We start from the raw sequence: 16,182 nt of genomic DNA, 5'->3' as shown, positions 1-16,182 counted from the left end.
ATATTTATTGAAGTATAAATGGATAAGCATTCTCTTGCTTCCTATTCTTATGATACCACAAGCGGTTACAGCATTGAATACGCAAATGGGTTGCCACCCGGTCAGGTGTTCAAAATCGGATGGAATATTATCTGACGAACGCCTAAAAAGTGATTTTTTCGGGATTAATTTTATATTTAGTACCTTTATCTTTGAGCGATAGGTTGGATATAAAAGAGGGTCGGAAGGTAATCGAAACAATTAAATAAATCTTTATTCGAAAGGTCTGGAAAAACTCTGTACAAAAACTTACCCAACTTTACTTGCAAAAATCAAAATTCATTTATAAACAAAATTTTTATTCGTTTTCCACTAACAACATAGACTATAGTTATGTATCATCAAAACATGCATTTAATGTCCATAAATTTCTACAACATCCTTGATGCCTTTACCACGTTTCGACTTAAAGAGTAGCGTAGCTCCCTTCCAACCAGGACCACCATTAACCAAAGTCACACTAGCACCACTTTTCTTCTTATCGATTACTTTGATGGCGGTGATTGTCAATGCGTTTAGATTATCCTTCAGTGTTAAAAAAAATAGAATAGAAAATATACTCTAGTTTTGCAAATTTTTTAGCCAACCTTTTGCTTAAAAACGTATTTCTTTGTTACTCTGAGGCCCACGACGAAGCCCTTGCTGACTCTCTCCTTCGAAATCAGATGGTCCTTACTAGTGATTTCACCCCATAGATAATCATTGGCAGCGAAGGAATTGGCAACAAAAGCACCCACCAAGAGCGCGAATACGAAAAGGTACTTCATTCTTTAACGATACTCGTAACAACAGCTAAGGAATCCGACCAAACTAGTAGCGTGTAAAATATGAACTGATTTGTTATATTGACCGATATCATTCGAATATTTTCATTACAAAATATACACGTTTTTATCAGCTAAATATAATATACATATGTAAGTACATACAAAATTACATAAGACATTGCTTAAAGGCTTTAAGTTAAAGCCATAGCTTAGATAGCTCAACATGGGTTTCGATCGCATTTGTCTTATCAACTAGCAAACTATTTCTTAAGCCTATTAAATGTATTTTATCTAGGATATACCACTATACATATTAACTTACATACTTCACCTTGCGCTTTACATTTTCTCATTTATTTTATTTTTGTATACACAAATTGTAACGCCATCATATTAATTGTTATGTCAATAATGCAATTGTCTACTTTGAAAACTTAAATATTTTTGTACAAATGTACGATTATGTGTTTAGAATGCCAACTTACCACTTGCATATATATGTATATATACAAGATCTCTGGCCGTAAAGAAATTGGATTTCGGGCAGGCGATGTTTAGTTTTCTTATCAACATAGCGAGCCACTAGACAAAAAAGACTGACTAGCTGACTAGCTATAACAAAGCGAGTTTATAAATTTATAAGAATAAGTTTCAATAATATGTCATATTTATCCGAATTAATGCCATAATTTTGTCTAATTTTTGCAGAATTAAAAAATGTAGCGAAGATGTCTTTATTTTGTACATGGCGAAAAATTAAGGCATGCCCCATACAGAATTTAGCATACAAATAGTAAAAGTTCTCACAGACGGACGCTGTAATAAGCGAGCGTCTCCTATAAGCGAACACATTCTTTGAAACAATTTTTGGTTTTTTTCCACACAAAATCTCTCCCATACACGGACTTTCCAATATTTTTCATTCAATCTGTTTTCGTCTATTGAATAATAAATATTATTTTAATCTAGAAACCGGCAATTTCTATTTATAAATTTGAATTCTACCAACCGTGACACTACAAGTAATAGTGTTTCCGATCGATGTGACTAAATGCGTAAAATATTTGCATGCTCAAATTCGAAGTTGGTCTACGTAGGCTCAGTTGCCTAAAAGTTTTTACTTGACTAGTTCATTTGAGAACAGCGCACGTAGAGCGTGTCCCCTGCTGTGTATAGAGAGCCCTTACTAGGGATACGATGTGTTTTTTGTTTATACCATCATCGGTAAACCGAGCTAAGATTTTGATTTGTCCCAGTATTGAGGAATGAAGACAACACAAGAATTGGTTAATTCAATAAATATTTTATCGCAGAGACTAGCCATGCTCTATTGAGGCCAACAATAGTGGAGAATATACTTTCTTGCATTAGCTTTTCCATGCCATCAACTTTCTTGTTTCTATGAAAAAATCCCAACTCAAAATAATTTTTTTAATACAATGCGGAAATTTTGCAACTGTCTGCCAATCGGTGATCACTATTAGAAAACAAAACTTAGATAAAATGTCATATGGGACCTTATGAACAGTGTGACCAGATGATTACACCAAATGAAGCTAAGTTGACTTGAATAAAAGGTTAGAAAAAGTTAAAGGGAATGAAACAATTTTCTAAGTGCTTAGAATTATAAGTCTAAATAGAGTCTTTCTTATGTCATAAATATAACACTGAGACCAGTTAACCAGATTGACTCATTTCGGACTCCTTTGGTGTCATACATTCTGAGTTCAACAAAAGTAAGAAAGTTCACGTAGAAATATAAAGACTCATAGCATGCCATTTCAGGCTCTAATATGACTCCTAACTTGGACTCGTATTGGCGTACACTTCTAAGAAGGGAAATATGCTTTTTTCTTACACTTTCTTGAGCTCATAAAGAGGGTTACAAGTCAGAATTCTGAGACTTTTCTGACTCTCAAATGTGTCCAAATGTTTACAGGGATAAGCCAAAAAAGGCAGCACTTTTATGCCGAAAAATTTAATATTTAGCATCTTCACAAATTCAAACGAATGGTGCTCATTAAATTAATATTTAAATTTCGTTGCCCAAAACTTTGCAGCCGAACTTAGGGGCCTTTTTCTGATGTCTTAAAGCGATAGCACTTTCGTGATCGACGGAGTAACAATTTAACTTTGTTCCATAGACACACGACACACATGCACCAATTCTTGCTCTATTTGAAATCTGTTTCATTAAAAAACAAGCTTCTTGTTTTCACAATTTACTTGAAACTCAAACGGACCTCAGATTTGGGTTCAGCGGGTCGGAATAAATGACGGTAGGTGTCGGTCAGGTTAAGAGCACACACCCACTCTTTTGTGTGTGTTTTTAATCTATCAGTGCGAAAATGTATAAAAACCTGGTTGTGAATAAATGATACGTCAGGCTTCAAATTATTTCATCCGGTCTAATATAGGGCGTGCTTTTATTGTCCATAAATATCAATAGTAAAATGATAACCATGACCACGTTGACTCTTCAAATGTATAACAGCAAAATCCATTCCTGGGCCACCGCTCTTTAGTGTTGCATAGCCACCATCGCCATCGGTATATTGATCAGTAACGACTATCTGGGTAATAGTGCGTGGATAAGGATTACGATCGGACTAAAAAAGAGATCGTTGAAAAGAACAAAAATTAGAATATAGACTGCTTGAGGGAATGTAAAATTTGACAGCAAATATTTTAAGCTAAAGTTTTATTTAGTTGCATACATAGTTAGATATTTTCATTTTACAAACCTTCTGCTTGAATTCATAATCACTCGAGACAATACGCAATGGCTTGAATGTTTCTTTAACTATCTCACGCTTGATGAGTACGTCACGTGAGCTGCGCGCACCCCAAATCACATTATGACTCTCCGGTACTGTAGCGGCCGACTCGACCAAAACTGTGTCACTTATTCCAATCGAGACGCAAACTAGTAATAAAAACTTTTGCATATTTACTCTATTTTGTAATTTTATACACCAGAGAAATAAAAAAAAGAAACATAAGCACCTTTAGCTGCATCGACGAGGCTTCAAGCGGCACTAAATCGAGCGCGATTCGCAGCGCTAGCTTAGAGTTGCTTAAATTGTGGCTTGACATTGCTTATCTAAATAAACTTAGAAAAAAATATATATTATAGTAATAATCATGAAATTGCGCTATTGTATAAAAATTTCGTACGCTGAATTCTACTAAACGAGAGCGCATTTTATGAGAATTTATTTCTTATTTAGCTTTGCAGTAAACTGATGAAGTGATTAAAAAAAATCACACACATACTTACAGTTTGTAGTTTGTATTCAAAGCGAAACCCATGCACATTTCAATAGGACGCCCACAAATAAAAAGCTTATAGGAACATCAAGTATACCTTTCGCTATGACGTTCTAACTGAGCCCTGTAGGGAAACCGCGAACTAGTGAATCAAATTTCTAGTTCCGTAATAGATTTTTTTCGCCAAAAACAAACCAGTCCGATAGCAATTAGATCTACACCAGTTCAAAATCGGCGAAATGTGGTTCTTTTAAAAAACTATTTTATTTCACTTTTTTCATTAGAAATCTATATCTTAGGTGGCGAATTTGGAACTGGTTCGGAACTACAAAATTTAGGATTAGTTCGAAACTATCGAAAAAGGTATGTAGCGAGGACAAATTGACACTTTCTACGACATCGCCGTGTTAAATTCGCCAGTTGTTAGCATGAAAATGAAATTTATTCTGAACCAGTACTGGGTCTACATGTACTAGAAGCGCACCAGTTCAGAACTAGAGACTTTCCGCACAGGGACTACACACAAGTACATACAAACGTACAACATACATTTATATAGATTTATTTGTATTGTTAAATGTAATTGAAATATAACTGAATATTCTGTTTTAACTTTAATATTAGTATAATCGTCTATAGCTTATATCGGAGGCCGATGTAGGCCGAGAAGATAAACCTATCCCGGCAGCCCTATTCAGGAACGCCATATCTCATTAAAAACGTCAAAAAGGCGCTTTCTCAGCTGCCGATATATTGAATTTATATAGAGATAGGGCGTTTTCGAAGTGGCAGCCGAAACTCGTTGTTAATGTTTTTTTTTTTTTTGCTGAGACCCCTGGAAAAAACGCGCTGTTGCGAAATTTTTCATACAAAAATACTCTACATTAACGTATAACAAAGAAATTTCGAAAACCTTCGGAATATATTGCCGGTCAGAGAACCTTAAACAAAGGCCTCTGTGAAACGAAGGGTCCTGAATATGTTGACGGTTAGACTCCTGAGCATCTGCTCCTCAAAAGCGTTGCAGTATCTATGAAATGAGACCTAAACAGTGTTAGATCGCCGAAACAACAATCCTTGGCCGGGTTATACTCGAGTCTTTCCGGTACGAAGAGACTAGAAAAATTAAGCAGGGGTCTCACAGTCCTTTCACGCTTTTAATTAATTACTATATTTCAAAGCTCCCTTAGCCACCATAAAGAGTTTATATAGTCTCTTATGCTGACGACTGCTCGATAATGGCGTACGGGAATTGAATTGATGACCCGTGCTCGAAAGTAAACGGTTACTTCTCCCAACTTTCTCACTTCTTCATTGCAATTTACAAGGAGCCTAGCCATTTCTCCGATTCTCGGCAACCCTTTTTACCACTTAGACGAAGATGCCTTCTGATGTCGCCACAGCACCACCTACATCACGAAGCTCAAATGCCCCCTGTCAATGAGCACAATACAGTGCTTTGCAAGCAATTTCTAGTAGGGTGACACAGACGTGGGCACCCGAACAGACACCTGCCTAGGCACGTCAGAAAGCATCTATACAAACTAACGGACATAGTCCAAATGTTCATAAATGGCATCCACAGGTAGTTGGTCGTTCCATACACCGACTACCGACCTCTGAATGCCGTTTTGGGAACACGGCCACCAAACGTAGACGAGAGAGAACTTCGTCTGTCCGACATGCGGCGAGTCACCTCAGGACTCGGAACACCTTTTCTTATGCCCCTTAAACCCCACTCAACTAACTCCCCTCTCCCTATGGATCAACCCGGTAGGGAGTGGCGCATTTCCTGGGTCTCCCGTTTGTTGAGCTTGACGACAAAGGTGATGAGCAAAAATAAAAGCCAATTACAATTTTCAATCATTATTTTTGAGAGTCAGTAAAAGACGCTTGAAGACGAGAGTTATATTTGATTAAACTTTCTTTAACTATTCTTCTACGGCAACGAATAAAAATTTGAAGTTGACCAATCACAGAATTGTTCTGCTGAATTTAAAATGTTTCTAATTGAGCATTGCTCACATTATTTTAAGTGTCAGAAGTTTTCGGCTGAATCGTAGTCAAAAGAGAGCAATTATCACTTGATATCGATTTGCTGCGACATGCGATAAGGGTTCCACTTAAAAATTATTAAAGATTCTTAATCCATTAGGTATACAATATTTACCAACACACAAGTAAATTTCGGCGGCATCGCATTTATCATCTCTCCCTCGATTACAATGTCATAGCACTTACATATATGAAGACCTTTTGTTGAGGTCATAAATATAACTCGGAACATTGATAAATTCGTTCACTTCAATCATAGCGCCATATAATCGAAATATCTGTATTTAGCTGAAAGCGCATTTACAGACATCTCTTCTATGTTTGGAACTTTAAATGGTAAATCATTAATTTATTTTATTTTTTTATTCGATTGATATTTCTTTTTACCACACAACAACCAATTACTTGGCGTAGAGTTATAAGCATGAAGCAGAAGAAAAGAAGTAATAAAAATATCTAAAGGCGTAAATATTTAGTATCTCAAAAGCTGTCTAAGGAAAATTTATAAAATTCATTTACACAAATCGAATTCGTGCTGCTATCGCACTGTGTGAGGAAATGGAAGAACGAATGTGGACTAATTAATCATATATGTATAGACAACAGCCAACAGTCCTATGGACAACAAGAGTAAATATATTTTTTTTATATAAATCTGTATATACAGTGAAAATGAAAATTAATTATAGTAGACATACCAGTGATGGGCAAAAACGTAAATTACCAAGTACAGTATCAAGTATAGTATGAGTAAATGTATTTAGTTATTTTCACAGCACTAAATTCTGGATATAGAAGTATGTATTTAGTTACGTTTATCGAACGAAATACTGAACAAAATACTTAGTATCTATGGCTTCACTATATATGGACAACAAAAGTAGTCCCAAGAAATTCCGTAAATATCAAAATAATCCCGAAAACCCAGAAAAGTCCTAAAAATCCCTAAAAAATACCAAAAGATCACGAAAAATATATCATGAAGAGTACCGAAAATCGCTTAAAAGATAAAGAAAAGTGCGAAATAATTCAAAAGTTTAAAAGTCCTGATAAATTAAAGACGAAGAAGCCCCAAAAAATTAGAAAAAAAAACGTAGAAAATCTTGGAAAATTTTGATAAACTCCAAAATTCATGTAGCATTCGGATATATGCAATATTTAATTCATGTTTCCATTTAGATTAAATTAAATCTTTAAAACAGGTGGCAACCCTCCTCACAAATATTTCCACCTGTAAGCATTCTTTCTGCCCCCATATTGTAATATATACTTTATCTCATTAATTTATTTAGATAAGTATACTGAAATTGTTATACAGGTGGCAAATCTTTAATTTTTTTGTTTTTAAACCATCTCGAACGCAACTATTAAAAAGAAGAAATTTTCAAAAACTGCCCCTTCGGAACTTTGGTACAACACTATATGCAATGGCAACATGTTTTTTCATGTTCAAGTTAAATGACTTTTTATCAAAAATTCCAATATCTAATTAAAATTTTGTTTTAAATTTCCACAAGAACTGCCAATTCGTGCATGATTTCGCCCCAGCAGCAAATATCCACTCTATTGTGCGTATCATTTCGTTTGGAAATTTTCCGATAAGTGTGCAATTTATTTACCACTCACAAATGATAAGCAGCACTTTGTTATTGTTATTGCTTTGTAACTTCCTCATCTGTGACAAGTCAACTTCAACGTCTGTCTGTTACACGCCAATTTTTTTCTCCTCGAGTGGCTTCGGTTACAAATGTGGCATACCAAAATTGCGGCAGGCTCACTCATACCTACATATGTGCATATCGATGGCCGTCTGCAACAACGACATAACCCAAAATTTCATGTTTCTGAGTTCAACCATTAGGTTTACAAATACCCAAATTTACACAAAACTTAAAAACTGTCGATAGTTTAGTGATGCTCTTATTGGGAAAAAACGACATTTTTGGTTTTGAGTCGTTTTTCAGTAATAACAGGGGAGTTATTTTCGTTTAACTACTTAGGAGATGTTACTTATTTCGATTTTTTTTTAAGTCCAACCCTTACTAAATCTTTAGAAAAAAAATGATAATTTGAAAGCTTAAAACTGTAAATAGTCCGGAATAATTACGTTCCCAGACATATTATTGCTAAATTACGAAACACAAACGCTTTAATTGTCTCTACTGAAAAAATTGAGTTGTGTCGTTATTACAGACATATAACAACTTTCTTGAGTTTTCCGCTTGGTTAAGTTGTCAAATACTAACATATGAAGATATTTCGGTACATTAGGGTGGTCCTTAAATGTATGAAGCAAATTTTCACATCAGATTTCCTAAGCCTCAACCTTTACGTTGATGCTACTATGTCGAACATATCACATATAAATTTTGGCCCCAATTGGAGTCCGTCAAGACGTGGCGCACAGGGGTCAAAATTCAGATTACTCTATGACGACGTCTCAACCGACTCTAATCGGGACCAAAATTTGTATGTGATATCTTCGACTTTAGTAGTATCGATTTGGGTATTAGTTGAAAAAAAAAAATATTTTTAATTTTTTGAGTCTCCATAGAGGCATCTGGCTTTTGACCCCTTTGCGACACGCTTTAACCGACTCCAATAGGGATACAAATGTATGTGTGATATCTTGGAGGATGTTGGTGGTATCGATTTTGGGCACCAGATAAAAACAAAATTAACTTTAACGCCTTACCCGTCTCCAATCGGTACCAAACTTTGTATTATTATTATTGGTATTACCGATTGAAGGGGCGAGACTGACAAAAATCCTTTATCCTTATATTTTTAAGGACCACCCTAATGTGTATATCTATGTATGTTTACGCACACTTACATGCATGCATATGTACCCACATTTGTACTTTTGTACTCTTTTTTTATTTTGTAACCAGTAGGTATGTAGCTCTTTTGTTCTCTTGATTCGATTTTTAATATTTCGAGGCGATTAGTTTCACTTGTCATTTCTAAATTGACGTTTACACATTCGAAAACATTTGTCTACATGAGTTTGACATGAGCTTTGTTGTGTTTTTTGGTCCGTCTGCCATTTGGTCTGTAAAAATTTTTCTGGTTGTCTGCTTACGCCAATTGATTGCGTCGTTCATAAAAAATCTATGTACTTTCATATCGCTCGTTTGCTGTAAGAACGTCTTAATACATTTGTAGTATGCAGAAATGGTCGGCAGCCTTTATTTTATGTTCGGTAAAAAATTAATTTATGCATTCTCTTAATTGTGTCTCATTAGAAATAAATGTTTCCTTCTTGCGATTTTACTCTTACTAGTTTTGCTCAGCGACTAGTATAACTACAAAGCAATCGACTCTTCGACCAAATTAACTAATCAAATGAAAGCTGCTTTGCCCTTTAAAAAAAGCTTTACGATAATATCTATTTCGTTTTTATCTATTACTTAAGCTGCCTTTACACCGGTCGCTTTCTGTCGACTGGAAAATCGACTGAGAAGTCGGCCCGCCAAAGCACTTACATTTTACAATTAAACTGAATGATAAAGATCTACTAGAAAATCGACCTGTGTAAAGGCAGCTTTAGTTTTGTGCAATCGGGAAACCGAACTATGAACATCAATGCTTTTTAGTCGCATTTTTGAGTTACAACGTTCTTCTTCGAGCAAACGAGTGATATTTTAATGTAGATGGGAATTCAAATCAATTCGTGTATTGTCTGTTGCTCATTTATTTACTTATCGACCCTGTCGAAACTTTGTAGTTGTAAATTTTTCAATAAATTTTGTGCCTGCCGATGAGTCAGGCAGGTTGTGTGGAAAACCATAGAACTAGAAGTAAAGAACGGGTTATACAATATTTCATGACAATATTGCCGCGGGCCATCGAAGCCTCGCAGAAAGAGATGCGCAGTTTCATTCGGTAGGACCAAAGTTCGACCACAAATGCAAGCTACATACATCTAAAAAAGCACTCATTGATCTTCCACCATGACAATTATCGGCCGCATGTCGCACAAGTGGTCAAAACTTATCTCTATGGTACCGCATGGAAAGTCCTAACCCACCCGATTTATAGCCAAGTATCGCTTCTAGCAAACACTCTGTCGTCAACCTTAGGTGGAACTGCTATCAGAGTCAGCAGCCTGCGGTTTGAAGACTATGAGATATCGGTGTGAATGCTGCGCGATTTTCCGGCCAGTTTCATTTCATTTCCTCTACAGTCGTACGGGTTAGAATTAGAAATATTTCCATCGAGACCCATTTGTCTTTTACTATTTTGATACTAAGTATGTTCTGATATTTTAAATGTAATTTTACAACTCATATCTAAGTATATTTAACTACATAAAATATTTTTATCGCGAGTCATCGTTCTTTCCACACGACTAACTCAACATCTTTGCATCTACTTACAGCTGCCTCGGCATCAAGTCGCCTTTCATCGAATTCAGCAACAATATAGAAGTGCTGGCCAACAACAGTGTGCCCCTCAACATAACCAAAGATGAGCAGGCGCTCATGCATCAGGAAGGCCTGCGCAAGTTGGGCTCTTTCATAAAACCCGTTGACTTGCGCGATTCGACGACGGGTTTTGTGAAAGCCGACTTAACTAAGAAAATACCTAACTTTGCTGCCAGCACAAGCAGTAATATGCACTATGGCGCTGGCGGTGGTCATGGTGGTGGTGGTGGAGGTCCCGGCGGTGGTATAATAATGGCACAACGACGTCGTCATCCAATACAAGAAGAAATGGATCAAAAACAAATTATATTGCTTGATGAAGACACAGATGAAAATGGTTTGCCCACAAGTCTGACGGATGAAGATCGAAAATTTATCGTACCCATGGCGCTTAAGAATGCTTCCCCGGACCCACACGCGCTAATGGCTACGCAGCGTCTAGTAGGCATGACGACGCGGCGCACCACAACGACGACGACGACGACCACAACAAAGCGTCCCACTACACCTGTCACACCAGAGTTTGCATCGAATATCGACGATCTCAAAAAGCATATATTATTTTTGCAAAATCTCACTAAGCACGATAGCAATTTTCAGTCGAAATTCGTTGTATTCCCAAGTCTACAAAAAGATCGGAAAAATCCAGGGCCAACAGTTGTAATAACAACAACCACTGCGCGCCCTTTTCGCTCAATCTTTCAATACTCTGCGCCCGCTACACCACCTACGCGCAAATCCGCTTTTCCGAGTGGCGCAAAACTGCCAGGGGGTCAACCTTTCGGCGGCTACTATCACAATGACGATGTAGATGATGGCGGCATGTCGGTGTTTCTTTCGAAAGCCGGTATGAATGCGCGCGAAAAGATCACAATTGTGCCACAAGTGTTGTTGCTAAATGATCAAACGAGTAAAAACGAAACTGCTGGTGGCGATGTGAGACAACGCAATTTCGATAACTCACCCGCTGGTATGCCACAAACTATTGCCGCCACCACAACAACTACGCCAGAGACTACCACACCCATGACGAGTACGACGCCTAAGCGTCCAACCAAGAGACCATTGTGTATACGCAATCCTGACTCGCCGAAATGCATACGGCAGCGTAAACGCGAGGAGCAACAGCGTCAGCGCCATCGTGAGCAATTGTTGCGCGAGCAACGTGAATATCTACGGCCGCACTACGAACCCTACATCCAGACGCTGAACAACACAAAACGCTTTGCGGTGTCCATCGAAATACCTGACTCCTTCAAGATACCGTACAATGAGAGCAGGGAAACGACTCCGACGCCTTCAATGCGTGCCGACGAAGGCGAATTACAATTGCTTTCACGTTCCATACGTTCGCATCATAAACGACGCAATATTGGTGCCGGTATACAAGGACGTCGCGCGAGCAATAATGATAAGTTTGCCGCCAAATATGGACCGAGCTATTTGGAGCGTGATGCGGTCATAACGGGTAATCGTGATTTCGTCGTTTCGAGTGGAGATCGAAGTGTCACATCTTCGACAAATAACAGCAGTACGCCAAGTCCGACGGTGCCGGCGTATTCGGAGCCAATAGATTTGAATCCCGACAATTGCTATCTAGTCGACGGCATGACATATGGGCAAAAGAAACAATGCGTTTTGCATACGAGCGTTATGCCAGCGATAAGTCGTGGAGCGAGAGCGGCCATACAGGTGAGTGGACTTGATTATCTATTTGATATTCATTCTAACTATCTCTATTTCCAAGTATCCAAATTATTCTCATGGAATGTAATCTTACATATACATTCCCAAGTATGGTCGGGATTTCGATTTTTCGGTCTCTGTTATAACCCATTAAATATTTCGTATTTCGGCAATACCTATTAGACAATGGGCAGTTTTTAATCGTGGCCGTATTTTCTAGGAACGGCAGGGTCTTCTTGTTTAGCATCAATACCACCTGATCGCCTTTGTAGTAAGTAATATGCTCTAACTTTGATAATAGGTCTTACCGTAGGTACGAGCACAACGATGAGAGGCTGACAGAACCGAAAAAACTTAGCCATGCCAACAGGGCAATTTTGCCAACTGGCTTTCAGCTCACCACAGCCTTTCGAAAGACGTATCTGGCATCTATCTTGAAAGCGCTATTTTCTGTATTTCGAAAGACTAATTGAAAGCTCTGCTAACGAGGGGGTCTTAGCGCTAATCTGTTTGTCTTTTAGCAATAAGTTTTCTAAAAATTAAATAAATTGCATTTTTTTCCTTTACAAAAACAAACAAAAAGTTTCCAAAAATTAAATGAAAAAAAAAATTTAAGAACAGAATCCAAAGATTAACACAAAACGAAATTTAGAATGAAAAAAAAAAAATATTTAAGAAAAAAACGAAAACAGAAAATACAGTTAATTTTTTTTTAAACAATAAAATCTAAAAACTAAACGATAATTAGACTAAAAAAAAGAAAAAACTTAAATGAGTTTTTAAAAATTAAATTATTTAAATTAAAATCAATATTTTTCGTTTAAAAATCAAAAGAAAATTAAATAACAACGCAAGAGAAAAAATAGAGAAAAAATTAAATAAGTTTCTAAATATTATACCAGAAAACAAAATATTTTTTCTCCTTAAAAAAATTAAATCTAAAACTTAAAAGAAAAAATTAAATTAAAAAGGAAAAAGTTCATAAAATAAGTTTCAAAAACGTTAAAAGCTTAAAGATAACTAAATTTAAAAACAAAAACATAATTAGATTTAAAAACTAAAATATAATTCAATTAAAAAAAAGAAAAAAAGTAAATAAGTTCTTAAAAGTCAAGTTAAATTAAAAATAATATTTATCTATGTAAGAATTTATTTAATCGACCTTTAGTTATAGATATTTTTTCTGGTTTCTTTTCGAGCCTGAGGTCAAGTTTTTATTTTTGTTTTTACAAGTGTCCGATATTTCGGCTCTCAACGAAAGCCATCTTCAGGGACTATTAAAAGAAAAAAGAAAAACTTAAAAGCAAAACTAACATAAAACACAAAAGACCAAAGTAAATATAAATTATTTTTGCGTAGATCATTTCTTCCTATGCTGTCAAGTGGCTGGACTTCGACAGACTGATAACAGAAAGATAATACCGAAAAAAAATTAAATAATTGTCATCCAAAATCCAAACCGAAGAGACTGCGATTTCATGGCGTCACATTTTCAGTAGTTTCTAAGAACAAGATGCGTGCCGTGTTTACTCACGATTGATTGATGATCACAAGGTCATCACGAAGTTGCAGAAACGCTGTGCGAATTGTTTGGTTAGACATCAAGGCAAACTGTTTGGAAATATGTAAATAGCTTTTAAGCCTATGAACAATCCCTTATTGAAAAAGTCACGGCCCTACTGGCCGGCCCTAGTACATAGATAGTTTAAATTAAAAGGCATTATTCCTTCATATATTTTCCTTTATTTCAACACTTATCTATTTACCATAAACAACAACAGTTACATTAAGACCACTATTAGATTGAGTTCTCATTTGAATTGTAGCATACGTCCAACCAGGACCACCCCAAATCAAGGAGTTTGTTGGACCCGAGCCATTTATGAATTGATCTTGCAAGTAAATAGCGCTGATTAATTTGTTATTACTTTGGTACTGCAAGAAAAGAAGAAAGTTTAACTGCTGTGATGAATTTAATGATATTAAAAAAAATATTGCTCAGACTTACCGATTGAGGAATACTGAAGTAATGTGTCTGTGCAGTATTGCGAATAGCTGGGTAAACTACATTTTTACTGAGTACAAGCGAATCAGTAGCGTTTTGTACGCCCCATGATGTGCTCGCTGAGTAAGCAATGGCAACGATGGCAAATATAACGCAAGCCTGGACAATGATTTTCATGTTTTTTTTTTTTAATTTTTAGTACTTTTGACCAAATGAAGCAAAATTTCAAGTTATTCACTAATAGTGGACCGCGGGTAAATAGATACTGTTGATTTTTAACCAGTTCGTCCGGTTTTTATACTAAAAGAAAGTTTTCATACAGTTACTTCCAAAATTGAGCATACGGCTCTTTTTCGTTAATATTCGCAATGTTTTACACACTAAAACTTTTTCTTTAATTTCGTCTTAAAATATGGCTTTTTTTTTAGCCAAGTACATTTAAATCCAAGAATGATATTGTGTACAGAAATTACGAAAAATCTGCAAAGTTTTAGCAAAACGAAAAAGCGAACTTTTTAATACGAATTTTCGAAAGGTATAATAATGTGCAAATTTCAAATATCTAAAAACTCGCGTTGATTTATGAATTTTTTTTTGCTGGCTGTCCTACGTATTTTTTTCATAAAAAAAAATTTTGAAAATTTTTACCATCTAAAACATTGCGAATATTAACAAACAAGAGCCGTACGCTCAATTTTAGGAGTAACAGTAATTGTTTATCAAACTAATATTTCTGGGAAATGTATCCGCATACACTATATTGGTCAGATTAAATTATCACTATCAAGTCTTAGAGTGTATACTTACTGCTATTGATTTGATAAGAATTTTATTATACCTTACGGATATTCGGAACTTTTTTCTTATCAATCACAGTGTTTCGGCAAGTTCTTAGGCAGGGCGATATTATATGAACCAAGAAATAATTTGTTGACAATATTACTACTTTTTTATTGCCATTATTACCGCCAAAGCAATATTTGCTGGCTACTGTAAAACGCTGCAGTAATGCCTTAAATCTTATCATTTGTTATCAAACAGTTACACATTAAATGGCTCGGCTACTAATTCTGACGGAAGTGGTGGTATTAAATAAGGAACTTGGTTAAGTTTCTTTGGATCCGTTTTTGAATAGCATGACACCAGTTTACGTCAGCCAAGTTGCGAAATATTCCATGCACTTGGAAAAGAGTTTAGTTCAGTGCTTGACGTACTTAAGAATGTATACTCTATCGACGTGATAACGATGTTTATCCTGCGGTTAGTGTTAACCAGAGATGGTGAAAACGGCCCTTAGACTAAAACAATGTCTGGTTATCACTTACTCCTCGTTAAACAGCGTTATCGACTTTTTCGATGAAGCAGTCGTTGTATTTAACTGGAGCTCTAACCTCCGGTTTGTGTTAACCGGACATTTAATAAGCGTTTATAAAGTTTGAATAAAAAAAAAATTTATTAAGAAAAAATTTCTCATGTATCTCCTAAAATTAATGGTTACTGCGATTGCATATGAATGGTCAGTTTTGCTAGGATTAAATACCTATTCAAAGCCAGCGATATTTATCATCTTTGGAGGACCAAAATTGTGCTGCCCTGCAACAAGTCACCAATTGTGGCATTAATTCTCTAGCGCTTTATTGGAAAAAATACTAATCTCTGCATAAATATTTATTTCGCTATTTTTTTTCTGGCCAATTGCAGTTAGCTCCGAAGTTTCGAAATTAAATTTAGCTTCAACTTTATAATTCCCAAAAGCCAGAGAACGGAGCAAACAGACTGAAAGAATTCTTACAATATTTTACAAATAAATTTCGTAAAAAAAGGAAGCACTTAGAGTGCGAGCAAAAGGCGAATAAAGCCGCCAGACAGGTTAAGGTTAAAAAACCATTAAAGAAAGCGCAGCGTTTTCGTATGAATAGAAAGAAGCGGT

At 36.0% G+C, this 16,182-nt stretch overlaps 4 protein-coding genes across 4 annotated transcripts in view; 1 reads left to right on the top strand and 3 right to left on the bottom strand.

Annotated features, from left to right (window-relative positions):
* The window catches only part of LOC118743898 (protein Wnt-5-like), a gene marked incomplete at its 3' end in the record, with an annotated part of 280,007 nt that overhangs the window by 89,126 nt on the left and 174,699 nt on the right, over positions 1-16,182 (top strand). The window contains exon 2 of the mRNA XM_036476661.1: positions 10,516-12,253. Coding sequence (XP_036332554.1) covers positions 10,516-12,253 — 1,738 coding nt within the window. The remainder of the gene's footprint in view (positions 1-10,515; positions 12,254-16,182) is intronic.
* LOC118743058 (probable salivary secreted peptide) lies at positions 349-839 on the bottom strand. The gene is made up of 2 exons (XM_036475536.1): positions 627-839; positions 349-564 (listed from the first exon to the last, which is right to left on the bottom strand). Exons 1-2 carry the CDS (start codon positions 804-806, stop codon positions 394-396), a joined length of 351 nt encoding a protein of 116 aa, XP_036331429.1. The 5' UTR covers positions 807-839; the 3' UTR covers positions 349-393.
* LOC118743054 (probable salivary secreted peptide) lies at positions 3,195-3,849 on the bottom strand. The gene is made up of 2 exons (XM_036475532.1): positions 3,551-3,849; positions 3,195-3,415 (listed from the first exon to the last, which is right to left on the bottom strand). The coding sequence occupies exons 1-2, from the start codon at positions 3,752-3,754 to the stop codon at positions 3,233-3,235; spliced, it is 387 nt and encodes a 128-aa protein (XP_036331425.1). The 5' UTR covers positions 3,755-3,849; the 3' UTR covers positions 3,195-3,232.
* LOC118743060 lies at positions 14,006-14,429 on the bottom strand. Its single transcript, XM_036475539.1, has 2 exons — positions 14,256-14,429; positions 14,006-14,182 (listed from the first exon to the last, which is right to left on the bottom strand). The coding sequence occupies exons 1-2, from the start codon at positions 14,427-14,429 to the stop codon at positions 14,006-14,008; spliced, it is 351 nt and encodes a 116-aa protein (XP_036331432.1).

Source organism: Rhagoletis pomonella, unplaced genomic scaffold, assembly GCF_013731165.1.
Source record: "Rhagoletis pomonella isolate Grant_MI unplaced genomic scaffold, Rhpom_1.0 Rhpom_scaffold_00007, whole genome shotgun sequence".
NCBI lineage: Eukaryota > Metazoa > Arthropoda > Insecta > Diptera > Tephritidae > Rhagoletis > Rhagoletis pomonella.
The sequence above is the reverse complement of the archived record's forward strand: the minus strand, read 5'-3'. Positions and strand labels throughout refer to the sequence as shown.